We start from the raw sequence: 17141 nt of genomic DNA, 5'->3' as shown, positions 1-17141 counted from the left end.
CTCAGTCGGTTAAGTGTTCAACTCTTGGTTTCGGCTCAGGTTGTGTACTCAGGGTCTTGGGATTGAGCCTCGCGGTGTGCTTTGCACTCAGTGGGGGGTCTGCTTGAGAGTTTCTCCCTCTGCCCCTCCCCCCTCAAATAAATAAATAAATCTTTTTAAAAAAAGTTTGCTAAGATAGCAAAGTCCACTACAGTGTTCACAACTCCGGGGGTGGGGGTGGTGAGGTGTGATTTTGATTTGAGGGTAATGGCCCTTTTAGAGTTGTTCCCCTAAACTAAGGAATGAAAGAGGCTTACCAGGGACCATTCTGACCTTGCACCTTACAGCAAGGGAGAAAAAGACATTAAGTCCTTGGAGTCATAAGTGAAACTGGAGCTTATCTTCCAATCCGGCTGTGAACAGCCTACTTGAGAGAGCAGGTCAGGACTCGTCAGGTAGAAATGCCCATGTAGTATGCTACGCTTTATTCTGCTCAATGTTTTGGCATTATTTGATTTCCTGACTTGAAGTATTGATAACTCTCTCAGGCTTTTTTTTTTTTTTTAAGATCTATTTATTTATTTAAGTCATCTCTACACCCAACGTGGGGCTCAAACTCACGACCCGGAGATCAAGTGTCGCAGGCTCCTCCGACTGAACCAGCCAGGCACCCCCTATCTCAGGCTTTGGAGGTGGTTCTCACACACTTCTTTTCTGGTGGTTGGAAAATCCCCATTATTGTAGAAAGGTCCCAGGAATTTCTTCCTTACTTGTCCTAAGGTCTAAGATGGAAGGGTTTTATTGGCAGAGACAGGAAAACAGGAGAGTTCAGGAAAAGCCTTCGAAATGCCTTCATGGCTGTGAATCTAAAGTTACCACAAAATAAAAAGTTAATTCAAAAAATGTCTTCAGAGGGGTGCCTGGGTAGCTCAGTCGGTTAATTGCCTGCCTTCGGCTCAGGTCATGATCCCAGGGTCCTGAGATCGAACCCAGCATCAGGCTCCCCACTGAGCGGGGAGCCTGTTATCCCTCTGCTGCTCCCCCTGCTTGTGCTCTCTCTCTCTGTCAAATAAATAAATAAAATCTTTAAAAAAATAAAAATGCCTTCAGAATCTGTCGTAATTCTCACAGCCGTGAGTGTATTATATCTTCATCACTGGCCCCCTAGGACCATCCCTGTCTAGGAGACACTTGGGCCAGTTTCCTTCCCAAACCATTGTTCTGACAATGTGAATGAGACGTGTATTTCTATCTGTTTCCTATTGTTTCGATCCCTAAAGCTTTCACTTTTCTAATGGTAAATCTCTGAGTAATCTTTTGGGGGCAAAATCAGAGTTTGGCTGTCGTCCAAAACAAAATTCTGCTTGCTTTCATGTTTTGGCTTTCCACCCTGCATCTACTTCTCCCTCCCTATAACACACACACACAACACACACACACACACACACACACACACACACACACACACACACACACCATGGTACTAGGACCAGTGCATGTGAAATTATCTGGAAACTGAACAGAAATCATTTCAGGATTTTACAAAGAAGCCGTAATTCAGCCACTGTTTCTCCTTCCTGTCCACTTCATAAAACTTGGCAAACGGGTGGTTTTCAACCCATTTGGCAAAATAAAGCAATCACCTGTATTCCTATTGAACTGAGGTTTTCGTCAGTTCCCTGTGAAAAGGAACGCTCTATTAAGGTCAGTCTACCGGACTGGCAATGTGTTTTTAGGGCTGCCGTGTTTGATCCCATACAGAAAGTTGGGACTGCAAAGGATATTAGAAGGGCTCCTCCTACCTTCTCATTTTTGGCCGGTCAAGAGCCAGCAACAAATTTGAAGTATCTCTCTCTGATGTGGAACAAATTCGCAAAGTGCATTAACATTCATGAAAAGCCCCTCACACACATTTCACCCACCTTCCATACCCATTCCTTCAACACGAATTTCTTGGGTGCCTACTATGTGCCGGGTATGTATTTTTCTATTACTACAGATGCTATTTATTAGTCAACTCACATCCCACAGTATCTACCCCTTTTGGAACAAAGGAAAATATTTATTTATAATAAAGTGGAACCATCTGGACATTTTGGCCTACTGGGCCCAAATGTTTGTTTCTAAAGATAGGTCTTGAACTCCTTTTAAAATCAATAACTATTTCAAGGCCCTGCATTCTGTACCTCACCTCTTTTGCTAAAGGAAGTACGGGATTAAGTTTAGCCCCAACGCCAGCAGTTTCAGAAGAAGGATGAGACTGAAAGACAAGGGTAGAGTTGGAGGCAGCATAAAATGAAATCAAGAAGAAAGGCGAATTGATGGTCTTACCGGCAGGACCGCAGAACTGGCCACAACGCTTAGCGTTGGGGGCCAAGACACCTCACTTAAGGTGTCTGAGACCCAAATTCGGTGAGAATGGCATATGGTTGATGGCCACAAATTTAGTCATTCTCAACATCCTACCACAATAAAAAATGAGGGCGGACAAAGAGAGGAAATTCACAACACAGAAGACAGAGACTGGCATCGTCTGTCAGGATCTGGAAGGAATCTCACTTCCTATAAAGTAGATAGAGCTAGATGGAGAAAATCTTCTTAATTTTTTTTACATTTTTATTTAAATTCCAGTGAGCGAACCTGCAGTGCAGTATGAGTTTCAGGTGTACAGTGGAGTGATCTGACACTTCCATACAGCACCCGGCGCTCATCATGACAGGTGCCGTCCTGAATCCCCATCCAATGATACAGAACAGATAGAGTAAAAAATCACGCTCTCCCTTTCCCCCTGCCCACTTCCACCCCTCCGAGATCACCACTTATAACATGTTGGTATATGACCTTCCAGATCTTTCCATATGCATTCACATTCATGCACACACACATAATTTTTACATAAGGAAATGAGAGTAGAAGTTGTATCCTGCACCTTGCTTTGTTTACATAATATATCTTGGGGATCCCTCCACTCACGTACCCTTAGACGTCCTGGGTTCTTTTTAACAACAGCACCGTGTCCCACAGATTGGGTGTGTTCAACCAAGCCCCCATTGCTTACATTTGGGTTCCTTCCATTTTTTTGCTCTTGGGAAAACTATGCTGCATTGACTGCCCCGTACACTTTTTTGTACAGGGGTCCAATGAATGTCCATGTATGTACCATGAACGCCTTTGTACATCTTGTACACTTTCATAAATCCTTCAATTTATAGATTCCCTGAACTGGAACATCTCCTTTTCAGATTTTAAGAAGTTTGAGGTATGGCTGTACTTCGACAAATGTTTTTGAGAGAGGGATGACAGTTTGTCAATTACTTCGAAATATACAGGGATAAGAGATGCTGTTGCTACACAGAGGGGCTTTCTATGAGGTTAGTGCTGAGAATGAAAATGCGATATTGCAGGGTGGGGAAGGAGTATGTGGCCCGCTACCTTTTCTCTCTTGCAGCTGTATGACTGAGAGCCTAAGGCTTAGAAAAGTCTTTATGGAGACATGTCCACTGTATCTCTGCCAGAAGGATGGATGGACCTACCTTACAGTCCCACCGAAGGTCCTCACTACCGAGGACAGAGGTAGTGACCTGCTTTCCTACCAGAAGACAAAGATTTGGCAAGGCATCCTGAAAGGCTTCCAACTTCTAATCTAGATGGGGGGGTACCTAAGGGATGGGGCCGTGATTGCTTTGTGCTCATGTCCTGGCCCGAGTTACCAATTATACAGTGTACTTAAATGATTAGAGGTTGGTGATAATGCCATTTAATTTTCCAAGAAAAGGGAAAGATCAATGGTGTTAGAAATGGGCCCTTTTATGGAGTTACTGGGATAACAGCCATGGAGAGAGGAAAGTTTGGCCTGGTGCGGTGGAGGGTTGAATTATTTGAGCTCTTCACACTTACTGCTTCTCTGTTGGCAGGTTGCCGGAAGATATCACCATCAGAATGTTCCCACGACAATTCTCCATCCCCTGTTTATTACAAAATAAAGAAAGTCATACATACATAGAAGAGAAAACCGTCACCCTTGTGACCTAGCCACATTTCTGGTTCTATGATCCCAAACTTCTCCAGCCATTTTAACTCTTGTTAAGATGGCTATCCTTCCGGGCACCTGGGTGGCTCAGTCAGTTGGGTGTCTAGACTCTCAGTTTTGGCTCGGGTCATGATCTCAGGGTCGTGAGATCGAGCCCTGCATCAGGCTTCACGTGGGGTATAAAGTCTGCTTAAGATTCTCTCTGCCCCTCCCCCCGTCTCCCTCTGTCTCTGTTTCTCTCTCCCTCCACCCCCCCGCAAAATGGCTGTCCTTCTAAAGTGACCCTGAAAGATTTCTCTCTGGGTCTGCCCCATTTTTCAAAACAACTCTGAAGAAAGTTGCCACTTTTTAAAAGAGCGCATCCATTCACATTGTACAAAATTTGGGAAATAAAAGGGAAAATAATTACTTTCCACTGTAATATAGCCATCAGCCTCACTTTTGCTTATTTTATTCCAGTGACAGTTAAGTATTTTGCAGGTCGTACTTAACTTGTGTTTAAACTACCCTTCCAAAATGAGAGTTTCGAGGATTCAGTCTGTCAGAATTTGTTAAATTCACCCTTATGTCTCTGAGAAGTTATGACCTGGTCTGAAAGTTAAGGTAAAACTTGTGGTGGCTGGAATGTTTACGTAACTGATACCCCAAGATGTACTCCTCTGTTTTGGCCTCAGATACCTTCTTCTGGGCCTTTGTGTCCCTTCTCTGAACAGTGAACACTTATCATTCCTCACTGCCAGAGTAACTGCTTTTGGGAGGAAGATCTTACTTTTAGCCTTGAGAACAACACACCACAGACAGGGATATTCCTCAGCTGATTAACAAACCATAGGACAATTTCCATGGATATTATCTTATCTTATCGATGACCAAGCGAGTTGATCGGAAGAGCTTGGTCTTGCTCTCAGTATCAATTAAACCACGTATTTCACAGGGTAACGGGAAATATCAAAAAGTATCAACATTAAGAATTTTCTACTTGAATTTATCCCTCGAGCTTTCAAAACCCGCTTGGACATAGTACCATGTTACTAGTTCAAGGAGGTGGTAGTACTATGAGGGAAAATTAGGTAATATCATTGGCTTTTAGGACTTGCAAAAGACCTCGAAATTTCTTTGATAGCAATAGTATCAGGTAGTGATATATGACAAAATTATGGCTTTAACCCTTCATGATTTAAAGATCATCTCACGGAAAAAAAAATTATGAATTGCCAAGATGTGCTTGGGAGAGAGGCGCCTGGGTGGCTCAGTCAGTTAAGCATCTGCCTTCCGCTCAGGTCATGATCCCGGGGTTTCCTCGTTTGAGCCCTGTGTCAGGCTCCCTGCTCAGTGGGGAGTCTGCTTCTCCCTCTGAGCCTCCCCCTTTCTCGTGTTCCCTCACTCTCTCTCAAGTAAATAAATAAAATCTTTATAAAAAAAGATGTGTTTGGGAGATAGGGACTAGGTAAGTGATCAGTAAGATACAATCGTGGAAAGCTTCCTAAAAGAATCAGTTACGTCTTTAGAAGTAGACACTGCAGAGCACATAGTGATGTGGGCAGAGGGGAGCTCGACCGAAAGGAATGGCATTTGCAAAGGAACAGAGCTTTGGAAACAGCAAGGAACACACTGGAGACAGCCGGCAAGGTGTAGCTGGAATAGAAAGTTCAGATGTGAAACAAGAAAAATGGGGATGATGGAGAGAAAGAAAGGAAGAGGGAGGGGGGAGTGGGTAAAGAGGGGAGGAAGGGAAGGAGGGAAGGAGACCGGTTGTTGATAAGGGTGACAAATAATTACTGCATAGACTTCCAAAAGAGGCTGAAGGATTCACATTTATCCTGTAACCATTTTTTATGTAGCAGTTCCTACGGTAAAAGATGGTGATTTATGGCAGCTTCTCCTGGCAATGGAGTGTCCCCTATCTGGGGAACAACTGGAATCAGGGAGGCCAAACAAGAGGTGTTGTAGTAACATGGGACAGGCCCTGAGAATCTCTAAAATAATGGAGAAGGGGCAAATCAGACTACTTCAGTTAAAAAGGAAATGGTAAGACCCCAACGGAAGATCTGATAACAGAGGAGGATGGTGAAAGAGAAAATAGTGTAAAAGGATGTTATGGGTGGTGGTGGTGGGAGGGCGCCTGGGTGCCTCAGCTGGTTAAATGTCTGACTCCTGATTTCAGCTCGGGTCATGATCTCAGGGTCCTGGGATTGAGCCCTGCGTTTGTCAGGCTCCCTGCTTAGAGGGGAGTCTGCTTGAGGATTCTCTCTCCCTCTCCTTCTGCCCCCCATCCCGCTCTCTCTCTCTCTAAAGTAAATAAGCAAATCTTTTAAAATTTTTTTTTAAATTAAAGGTTGCTAGGCTTGCAAATCTGAACAGCTGGGAAATGGCACTGCCCTTGACAGTGAATGAGTAGGGATGAACTTCAATGTACTTGGTCCCTTTTCGCTGGCAGTGGTGGGTCTAAGTTTTGTCATGAGCCAGAGGAAAATAGGGGACCGAAGAGAAGACTGGAAACCAGAAGAGATTCACCAGCAAATGGCAGACAAAATGGAAAAGCTACAGGACATGTTTTCAAGCCTAATCTAAGTAGCCCAAAGAGAACAAATAACAAAAGAAAAATGATAGAAGAGCTCTCTTCACCAAACGCCCTTTGCAAACATAGATTTAATGGCTGGTCCTGACATGGAAAGTTAACTTAGCATGACCTTCTGAGAAATTCAATTTATTGCATTTAGACCCTAGAGTCTTGAAAGGGCTTTTAGATAGTGTCTTGAAATACTTAGAGTCAGGCAGAATCCCAAAACAGGTAGTCCCTGTTAAGTGAGCGGAGAGGTAAGATCGCATGGGAGCAGACTCCTAATGTCCTGTAACCCAAGTTCAGACGAACACATCACAACCCCTAAGCATTTGCAGGCAGGCACGTGTGCCTCAGTCAGAACCATTTCACTTCAGTTACAAACTATTGGAGCCATTACTTCTGTACATATCTTCTCAAGTAGGAATGACTATTATTTTGGTCGCCTTTGAGCTTTTGACGTCAGCGAAATGGCATTCTCTAAGCTGGAATGTTCTTTATGTGCGGAGTCATTCTATATAATTTGAACCATAGTTAAATCGTTAGAATCTTCTTCAGCGTTCACATTTTGTTCAGCTGTGACCTGGGCCAAATCTGTCTGGAGGGCTGATAATAGGTCTGTCAATTTATCATCTTAGATGCTATACTTTAGATATATCTACAATATATCTAAGAGATAAAATGCATCAAAGAAAAAAAATTAGCACCATTGTCCTAAAACCTGTTCCGTTGCTTTTTCTTTTTTTTCCTGACACATTGGGAAAATTATCCTGACTGAGAGGGGGCATCGTTTTTTTTAGCCAAGGCTTTATTTTAAAAAAACCCCAAAAAACAAAAAAAAAAAAAAACAAAACACTGATTCTAATGGAGACAGATGGATTCTAGTTAATTCCGAGAAGCAACAAGATGTAATTTTAACCAATTTTTAAAACCAAAATGAAAAACAACTCTAGTGTACTGTATGTCAAACAATATTCTTTTAACCTTAAAAGCCACATGTGTTGTTTATTCAAACCTCAATTATATTCTGAGTGGTATCCTATGGAGCTAAAATGGCTTGGCTTTCTGGTAATAAGAGAAATGGGGAACAAGCATTTGAAAAATGGTCAAAAGCTAGGCTACAATTCAGACTGTTTATAACTCCCATTGCTTCCATTAATCTCTGGTTAGCTTGAGTAGGTCACAGAAGTAAACCCTGTCCTCTCAAAAGGACTAAGTGTACAATAAGATTATTAGATATCCATGAAGATAAGCCTCAGAAAGCAAAACTACGCCAGCATGTGGCCACTTCCGAAGCGCACACAACATCATAAATAGCGTGTCCCCTACGTTCCGATGAATCTGGGACAACCCGGTTTCATGCCTCTTTTTCTGAGGCCTGGTGCTCTCACTTTCAAAAGTGTCTTGGTCTGAATGAGAAGATATGCTGTTGCTCTAATCCTAAGGCATGTGCAAAGAAAACGAAGCCCCGAGACTGGGGCGGGGTCAGTGAGGGAGAAGGGATCTCTGTGACAAGGGAAAGTGATCTCTATACTTTCAGAGGAACGTGTCAAAATCAGCAGAATCGGGGTAAATGGTTAAAGGGTTTTTGCGAGCCATCAGGAGAGTGTGGAGAGGAAGAAAGTGATCGAGCCATCCCCACCTACTATGTGCCAGGTTCTGGGGTGGGCCACTGGAGAGCCAGGAGATAATACCCAAGCTGGAGATGAAAGACAGAGTGGAAGCAGGTGACTCAGGGGGGGTCCTCTGCCAGACATCTAATTCTATAAATTCTGTTGAGAGAGAGCACGCATGCTGAAATGGGAGCAAAGCTTTGAAGAACCCGGGTAGAAGGATTCCCCGCTGGTAGACCTTTGAGCTAACAACAACGATACATAGTAGTGCAAGGAGTCCTCCAGTGTTTTGTAGACAGTCATGTTTTCTAGAAAATACTTTACTGTCAAATAAAGGACTTTATTGTTTGGGCTGTCAATACAAGCTCTTAGCATTTTCAACAAACTATCTGCTTGAGAAACACTAAGACACGGGGAACGCCTGCCAAGAGTAGCTAGCCAGATCTGAAGAGGAGTACAAAAGCATCTATCCAGAAAAATCAGAAATGCATACTTTTTAAAAAGAGAGTGATGGGAGTTTCATGTGCTTGTGAGAGCGATTCATGGGGGAGGCAACAGAGAAGCTATTAGCTGGATGGTACCCCCAACCCACACTCTGCTCTTTCAATGGCTGCGTGGATCCAAGTTGATGGTTAGAAATGGGGTCTGTGGGTCGTCCCAGTAAATCTGCTGGAAGCATTACCATATCCGGCCCCGGGGAGGAGAGTTGTCGCGAAGTCTGTTCCTCCCAGTAGCCTCGGACAGAGGTCAGAGTCCCCCAGATTCGCTCCACATCCCCAAGTTGAGAGGCAACAGAGCAGTCATGGCTAAGAGAACAGCCCATGCCAGCCAGACAGCCTGGGTCCAAACCCTGGCTCTGCTCCTTTTTGCCTGTGTGACTTTGGGCAAGTGATGAACCTCTCTGAGCTTCAGTTTCCTTATTGCTAAAATGGAGACAATACAACCTAGCCCGGAGGGTGGTGGGGATGAAATGGATTAGTGTGCGCCAAGAGCTTAGAACAGGGCCTGGCCCACCAAGTGTTATCCTCCTTCTTCTTCCCATCCTTTCCCTCCGCTTCTTCCTCCTTATCCTCAGGAGTAGCTTACCCCTGGGGAAAATCCAACCTAAGGACTCCTATGAGTGTGCGAGGTATCTAACAAGGAAAGGCTCTGGATTAAACAAACAAATGAAGCCTAGCAGTAAGAAAAACATTTATGCCTGCACGTAGGAAAGGGAATCCTTTCATTTCTTAATGATTCCATTTTGAAAGCCAGGATCCTGGATGTGGAAAAAAAATGGCCACAGGGATGCTTTCAGCTCATTCCTTCTGAACTGGCTGAGATTCTTTCATCATTACGCTAGCCGTCTCCTTATTTTCCTCTTTGTCAAAGAGGCGTTTGAGTTTTAATGAAATCCCTTATTCTCTCCTGGCTTAAAATGAGGCTGAAGAGGACAGATATCTGCTTCATTGGGAGAGAGCGCAATTTTATTGTCCTAACATGGAGTGATCAAAGTCCAAGTACCCAGATAAAGAGTCCTGAGCGCCCACATCCATACACAGAAAATAACAAGCCGATGGAGAAGGAAAGCTCAGAGATCTCGCAATGTTTACTGATGGTCAACCTGGGAATGAATGGAAAGCAGTCAGTTCAAGGTCCTTCGATCCACAAATACCACATTAGCTCCCTGGCCCTACCTCCAAAAAGGACTGGGATGTCTGATGGGAGTCAGGGACATGAGGCTGGTTTTAATGGCTAAAGCCAAGGTGTAAGTGGATGTAGTCATTCCAGCAATTTGCTTGAGTAACTGGATCCTGGTATCCACTGTCTGCTTTGCCTGGGCTATGCAGACTTGGACTTGGTAAGTTCTTATAGTTGTAACGTAGGTAATATTCAAATACGACTTCCCCTGCCTGACATTGCTCCTCATATTCACGTTTCTTTTGCCTCTGTTTATGCTGCCAGCCGACAAATCAGACCAATTCTAGAAATACCAGGGTTTAGGCTCATGAAGACCATTCCAATGAGAATAATGGACACAAGCGGTGGTGTGTTTCTGGGCAGTCGTGGCATCCCTTGGACTAGTTAGAAGGACAAGGCTGAAGAAAGAGTGGCTTTAACCTGTGAAGAAATATTTGCTCTGATATGGTTCGCTGGGAATTCCTTATTTCTATTGTAGAACCAGACACCTATACACATGAAAACCCGTCCAATCCCAGAGCAGGATGTGGGCATTTTCTCCACATGGCCAATTAGGAATCAGGGCTACTCATTTGTTAAACTCAGTAGGAAAGTCAATGCCGTCTCATTGGCAGTCTGAAGGGATTTCTAAGAAGAAATATCCTAGACATAAGAGATATGTCAAGAAGGAACATGATGGCCACAGAGGGGTGGGAGTGTCAGCACACATGTGAGGATGAATTCTGAGTGCAGAGGATGGAGAGAGAACAAAAGCAAGCTGGAAAGTTTTCATGGAAAAAGAAAGCTTCTGGTGGGGCTTTAGAAGAAGAGAGGAAAGCCAAAGGTAGGATAGCTCTCTATGGTTCCATCTTCATGAACATGAATGGTTCACTTGAGAACAGGGCCTACTAATGGTGGTCAGACTCTTCTGTCACTCTGAAAAGATCAGAGTGTTTCAGCACATTTTGACAATCTGAATAGACCAATAACCAGCGAATAATTGAAGCAGTGATCAAAAACCTCCCAAAAAACAAGAGTCAACTCAAAAACCATAAACTATGGAGTTCATTTTTTTTTTTTTGAGAAGTGTGTCTCATTAACGATGTTTCCTTCCCTATCATTATGACCCAGCGGTGGTAGTGTTTCTGCAGAAAATGTGGACAAAACCAAAATCAACGCTAGACCGATAGGCTAGCATCTAGAGTTGGAGGTGCTGTTATTTTCTCCAGTTTTGTTTGATTTTGAGAACTTTGAAAACTTGGGTAGATTTTTATGATGTTAAAAAAAATGAACTATCTTGTGAATCACTTCCCTCAAGATCTCTGAGTTCCAGCCAAGATCCATCTTGGGTGTAATTTTGCTGTTTTATTGGAAAGAGAAATCAAGAGTCTTAGGTAAAATGGCACTTGTCTTGAGTACTGAGAAACTGCTTTTAAACAGTTGCTTCCAGTTTTCAGTTACCTTGTGGAAGTTCATAGAAATAGCTCAATTTCATAAGAGATTCGATTTTCTCCTTTGGGTCTTGGCAAATGTGTTGGCTAAATGAGCTTGGGTTGAGTATTTTGGGAGTTCAGTCAACTCTCCTGCCTCCCTGGGCTGCGTGTGGAGTGCTGTCAAGAGCTTTTCATAGCTGCAGCTCTTTTTTTTTTTTAAATAAATCCACAAGATATGCTTGATTCTATGCTAGGGGACACAGAGGAAGAAGGTGTTCCTTTCCCAGTTAAGGAGACAAGACCCATGAAACGATGAACAGTACAAGAAAATATGTTAAATGCTAGACTCTATGAGCCAGACTAAGCCCTGAAAGTGGTCCAAGAAGGAGCTCGAGGACTAGAATTATGTTGGGCTCTTTAGAAGGGGTGTGACTCAGGCTGGGCTCTTAAAAGATGGGTAGGATCGTAATCTGTAGAACAGAAGAGGGAAGCTATTCCAAGCTTGTGGGGAGTAGGAGGTAAGAGAGGCACATAACAGGAGTGAAAGTGGGAAGGAACGTGGCATATTTTCAGACAAAGAGAGCAGCCAGCCTGGAGTAGAAGGTGCGTGTGGGTTGGTGTCAGAGAAACGAGGATGAGTAGTAGCTTAAGGAAAGGTCAGCTTGCTTTATAGAGCGCCTTTAAAAACAATCTGAAGACATTGGATAATGTGGTAAGACCTGTTAGGCACTGACCAGCACGATCAAGTAGTTCCGTAAGAAGAGAAGCCTGGTCTAGAGTAGTACGCACACGTACAATGGCGGATGAACAGTTACAGATACTCCTACAGCCCGAGGTGGCCACTTTCAAGGGGAGATCAGAAGTCAGGGATCCTGGGAGTGTAAAACTGCCATTAGCTATGTCCCTAACTTGTGTGCCTCCTTCCTTGCCCTGAGGTGCTAGGAGCCAAGAGGAACGTGGTGTACGTTGAGGCTGGCGAGACAGTCCTAGGAGTCTATGTTCACCTCCCTCATGAGGTCGACCCCACTTCATTACTGGCTTTTCCAACCGCTTTCCTTGTAGAACGTGGCACAGTTGTCATTTCATATCTACTCTTCCCCACTACACTCCGCGAGGGCAGACCCCTTGTTCGTTTCGTTCACCACTGTATCTCCACCACCAGCATGGCGCTAGGTACTTGGTGATTGCTCCAGAAATGTCTGCCGGGGGAAAAAAGGTAGATATTTCCATTCTTTCAGCCTATAAAGAGAGAGCGGTGGAACAAAGGTACTCCCCTGTGGTTGCGAGTGGGTAGGTTGAGGCCGTGACGGGAAGAGCTGGGCAGTGTGGTTACTCTTCTAGGATTATCTGCCTGTGCCAAGGCGTCACCCACATTCTCTCTCCCCCTCTACTCCCTTGCACTAGGACAGGTCCGTTGTCATGCTCGCATGAATGGCTCCCACCAGGGAGTGTAAGGGCTTGGGACTCTAGAGCCACGCTGACAAGGTTCAAATTCTAGTTCCGCCACTTACTGCCAAGTAACCTTGGGCCAATTGTGTTAACTTCCTTGCCTCAGTCTCCTCATCCGTAAAATGGGGCTAATGATCGTTCTAACTTTGTTGGGAGGATTAAATGAGGTACTATGCACGTAAGTGCTTAGACCACTGCCTGGCACAGAGTAAGTGCTGCATATGTACATTGTCTACGCAGGTTTGGCTCTCAATACAGCCAAGAGCCTACCCCCAAAACCTCTCCCTTGTCTAGAGTCCAAGTACATCGCCTTCCCCTTTGCTTTGGCAAGATAGGCGGGAGACAGGAAGCAGAAACGATAAGCGGTAGAGGGAAGCTGGGGGTAGGTTTGGGTTTGAGGCCTGCCTGCCCAGAATGCAGCGGTTGTACGAGATTTTTCTTCTGATCAAGTTTCCCTTCAGGTTCCAGTGGCTGTTTGCACGCCACTTCCAGTCCAGATGAGGTTTGCCAAAGTGCCAGCAATGACATGCCCCCTGACCAGCCCAGCCTCGAGGACAGGTCTAAATCCCTGAGGCTGGGGATGAGATCCAGTCCGTGGCTAAGATTGCCATGTGACCTGGGAAGAGAGGCATGCACCCGTGTCTGGGGACGGTGCAGAGAGCCTGTTTCAATGGGGCTCTTTATATGAACGTCTGCAAGTTCAGCACTCAAAAGGTTATTTCTTCTGCAGTATTTTGCCTGCAATTAGGGTGGTCAGCATAGGGCAGAAGTGTGTCTGCATTCCCTGCTGTATGAGTAATATGCTTATGCGAGATAGACCTTTGTAAAAACATCGTTTCGGCAGGAAAAAAAATAACGAGGTGCTTCCAAAATTAGCACTTCAAAGGAGATTCAATCACATTCTACACAACTGAAAGATGTAAAGAAATTAGAGGCAGAGAGAAAAGCATCCATTTTATGAAAGTGGAGGATGGAGCCTTCGTAGGGAAAGATGCAAGAGAAGGGTTTATTTAGGCTGGAGGAGACATGGCGGAGAAAGGAGTTGGCAGGTGTGTGAAGGGAAAGTGCATGATCAGTCAGAGCTCGCTTTTATGTGTTGCTTTTGAGGACATGATAAAAGGAAAGACATTTAAATTGTGACAGGAGTAGCGTCGAGAAGATGGTGAGTCCCAGGATCTGTTACCACAAGAGGGACTAGAAATGATGTTCTATTTGCGGCGATTAAGTAAAGAAAAAAGGCAAGACTATCAGACATAGAGGAGAGGGTGCAATCGTACTTAACCCTGGGCTATTAAATACAACACTATTATATGAAATATAATAATTGCCTCATATGAAGCAAGAACTGTGTAAGGCTTTCCCCTAGCTCTCCACATCATCTCGGTTAATTTTTACAACCTTTCCATGGGGGATAGGTATTATAATCCCCATTTTCAGAGCCGAAAAAAAAAAAGGTTCTATGGTTCTATGTCACCCAAGGTAACATCACGAGTAGTCAGAAGCTCCGTAACATCAGATCTGAGTCCTTCTAGCTTCCGACCCTATGTCCGCTGCCCCACACCGTCTCTCAGAGGCAATAACATGTCTTTGGGCAGTTTCCTTTCTCTTATGAGTTGTTCTTCAGTTTACATTTCTCACCATATCCTTTTCCACAAACAAAACAATCTCAGCCCGACAACTGGGTTATAGCAACTGGCGGGTTATGTGAGCAACCCTGTGTACAGCTCTGCTCCGTACGGACTCTCTTCCCTTCAGAGCAGACTCAAATGAAGTTGGGGCAAAGATGGGTAGGGAGATGAGGAACAAAATACCCGTCTTTTCTGGCTTAAATGTCATAGCTGTACTGATGTACAGACACACGCACTGTGAGAAAGCAGGAGAGAAAGATCCAGGGTCTTCTTAGAGCACAAACCAAACCAAGCTGTGACTAAATCCACACTGACTTGTGAGGTATTCACAACAAAGTAAGTTTCTTTCTTTCCTTTCTTTCTTTCTTTCTTTCTTTCTTTCTTTCTTTCTTTCTTTCTTTCTTTCTTAGATTTTATTTACTTATTTGACAGAGAGAGAGAGAGAGCACAAGCAGGGGGAGTAGCAGGCAGAAGGAGAGGGAGAGGGAGAAGCAGGCTCCCCGCTGAGCAGGGAGCCCGATGTGGAACTCGATCCCAGGACCCTGGGATCATGACCTGAGCCGAAGGCAGATGCTTAACCCACTGAACCACCCAAGTGCCCCAAGGTCATTTCCTCCTAAAAGAAATACTACTTATAGTGTCTTGAAGTGCAATGGGGAAGGGAAAACAACCTGGGGATCAGAAATGACACCAGGTAATTTCCTACTGACCGTGAACCAGTGTATAGCCAGCACCACCCCTACCACAGTCCATCAGTAATTCAGAGGCAGAAGACACAGCAGTGATATATGTTAGTTGCATCTAATTCAAACTATAACTTTGGCAGTATTTCCAAGCTAGTGTGCACTCATCCGAAGAGCACCTACTCTGTACCTAGAGCAGGGAGGGGGAACAAAAGACGAACCAGAAATAGCTCCTGCCTTAAAAAGCTCAGAATTGGTAAGGAGGATAAGACATCAGAACACATAATAAAAACCAAAAAGCAACAAAGTATTAATGCTACTGGAGTGCACCCAGTAAGGGCTGAGGAGTCTCAGAAAGGAGGGAGATTTACTCCTAACTTACAGGGTTTAAAAAACAAAATGCTTCATGGAGGAGGTGGCAGCTGGGCTGGCCTTTGGATAAGCAGGATAAGCAGGAATTCGGGGTGGAGAAATGAGGGATGGCAGTGGGAAGGCAGAGAAGAGAGAAAGGTCTTCCACCTAGTAGTTCTCGTAATGTGACTAGAGGACTGCCTGTGTCAGAATCTGACGACGCCGTGTTTGAGCTATGTCTTGAGAAACCTGTAGGATTTCCACAGGCAGAGATGGAAAGGAAAGGATTTTTCCAGAAAGAGGCAATGTCCCCTCCTCTAAGAGCTTGCTGTACCTGTGCAGTTCTTACCTAGGCAGCCATTTTGTTCCCTTGACCTCCCAGTTCCTTATCATGAAATGGCTGTCACTCATTCACCCCAAAGTTGGTTGCCGTATGGTTGGAAGTAGTTGCTCTGACAGAGTGACATCTGTCACTTTTCTATTGCTTTCAGGTTTCAGACTTTTAATATGCTCAATGTAAGTGCACTAAACTCAAACGGAAACCATTGTTTGGGGCTGCCTCCAGTCATCTGCACTGTCTCAGGAATGGGTTCTCAAAGCAGAGTCTACGGACCACCTGCCTCTGAGTGGACAATGGGGCCTGCCAACATGCACATCCCGGGACTCCACCCCAAAGCCATCGAATCACAATCTTGCAATCGTTTTCTGAGGCTCTGAAAGTTCTCCAAGTGATTCTGAAGTGCACTTTAGTTGGAGAAATCTTGAGGGTGGAGAGCGAAGGCACAAATGTAAGAGAGCACTGGGACACTGGGAGTGGATGCTGAGGTGCGTGAATGGAAGAATGCAGGCCTAGAAAGGTAAGTTGGAGCTACAGCATGGAAGACCTTCACTGTCTGAGGCAGGGGATTGATGTGTATTCCTGGCAACAGGGAGCCATTCTTTTTAGCAGCAGAGTTAAGTGGGGAAGAGCCTGGAGTCTGGACTCACTAGCTACATAACCTTGGACAAGGCTGTTAACCTCTCTCCGTCTCAGTTTCATCACCCATAAAATGGAAATACTCATTATACTCACCACACAGGTTCATCATGGGAGTAATTGAGTTCATGTCGATAAAGTGTTTAGAACTACGACTGGCAGGGCGCCTGGGTGGCTCAGTCGGTTAAGCAGCCAACTCTTGATTTCAGCTCAGGTCATGATCTCAGGGTCATGAGATCGAGCCCCACGTTGGGCTCCATGCTGAGTGTGAGCCTGCTTGGGATTCTCTCTCCCCCCCACACCTCCCCATCACCCCCCTCCCTGCTCACATGCTCACACACTCTCTCTCTCTCAAAAAAAAAGCCCCAAAAAACAAACAAACAAAAAAAAAAAAACAACTGACTGGCATGAGTAAGTACAATATATGTCAGCACAAATACATTTTTTTTAAAGTAAGCTAACCTTACACCCTAAGTACCTGGAGAAAGAACAACAAATAAAACCTAAGCCAGGCAGGAGAAGAGAAATCATAAAGAATCCAAAAGAAGAGAGAAAGGACCTAAATCAATAAAATAATGAATGAAAGGGGAGAAATCACAACTAACACTAAGGAAATAGAAACAATTATTAGAAATTATTATCAGCAACTATATGCCAATAAATTAAGCAACCTGGAAGAAATGGATGCTTTCCTGGAAACCCACAAACTACCAAGACTGAAACAGGAAGAAATTGACAATCTGAATAAACCAATAACCAGTAACAAAATTGAAGCAGTGA

At 44.4% G+C, this 17141-nt stretch overlaps 1 protein-coding gene across 6 annotated transcripts in view; it reads right to left on the bottom strand.

Moving 5' to 3' along the window:
• Positions 1 to 17141, bottom strand: part of CHRDL1 (chordin like 1) — a 115905-nt gene that overhangs the window by 19733 nt on the left and 79031 nt on the right. For all 6 annotated transcript variants that reach the window (XM_087859437.1, XM_087859438.1, XM_087859439.1 and 3 more), the window contains exon 7: positions 3877 to 3944. In XM_087859437.1, coding sequence (XP_087715563.1) covers positions 3877 to 3944 — 68 coding nt within the window. The remainder of the gene's footprint in view (positions 1 to 3876; positions 3945 to 17141) is intronic.

This window comes from Ursus americanus, chromosome X (assembly GCF_024610735.1).
Source record: "Ursus americanus isolate L20-20 chromosome X, mUrsAme1.1.p, whole genome shotgun sequence".
Lineage (NCBI taxonomy): Eukaryota > Metazoa > Chordata > Mammalia > Carnivora > Ursidae > Ursus > Ursus americanus.
This window is presented reverse-complemented; position numbering and strand designations above follow the sequence as displayed.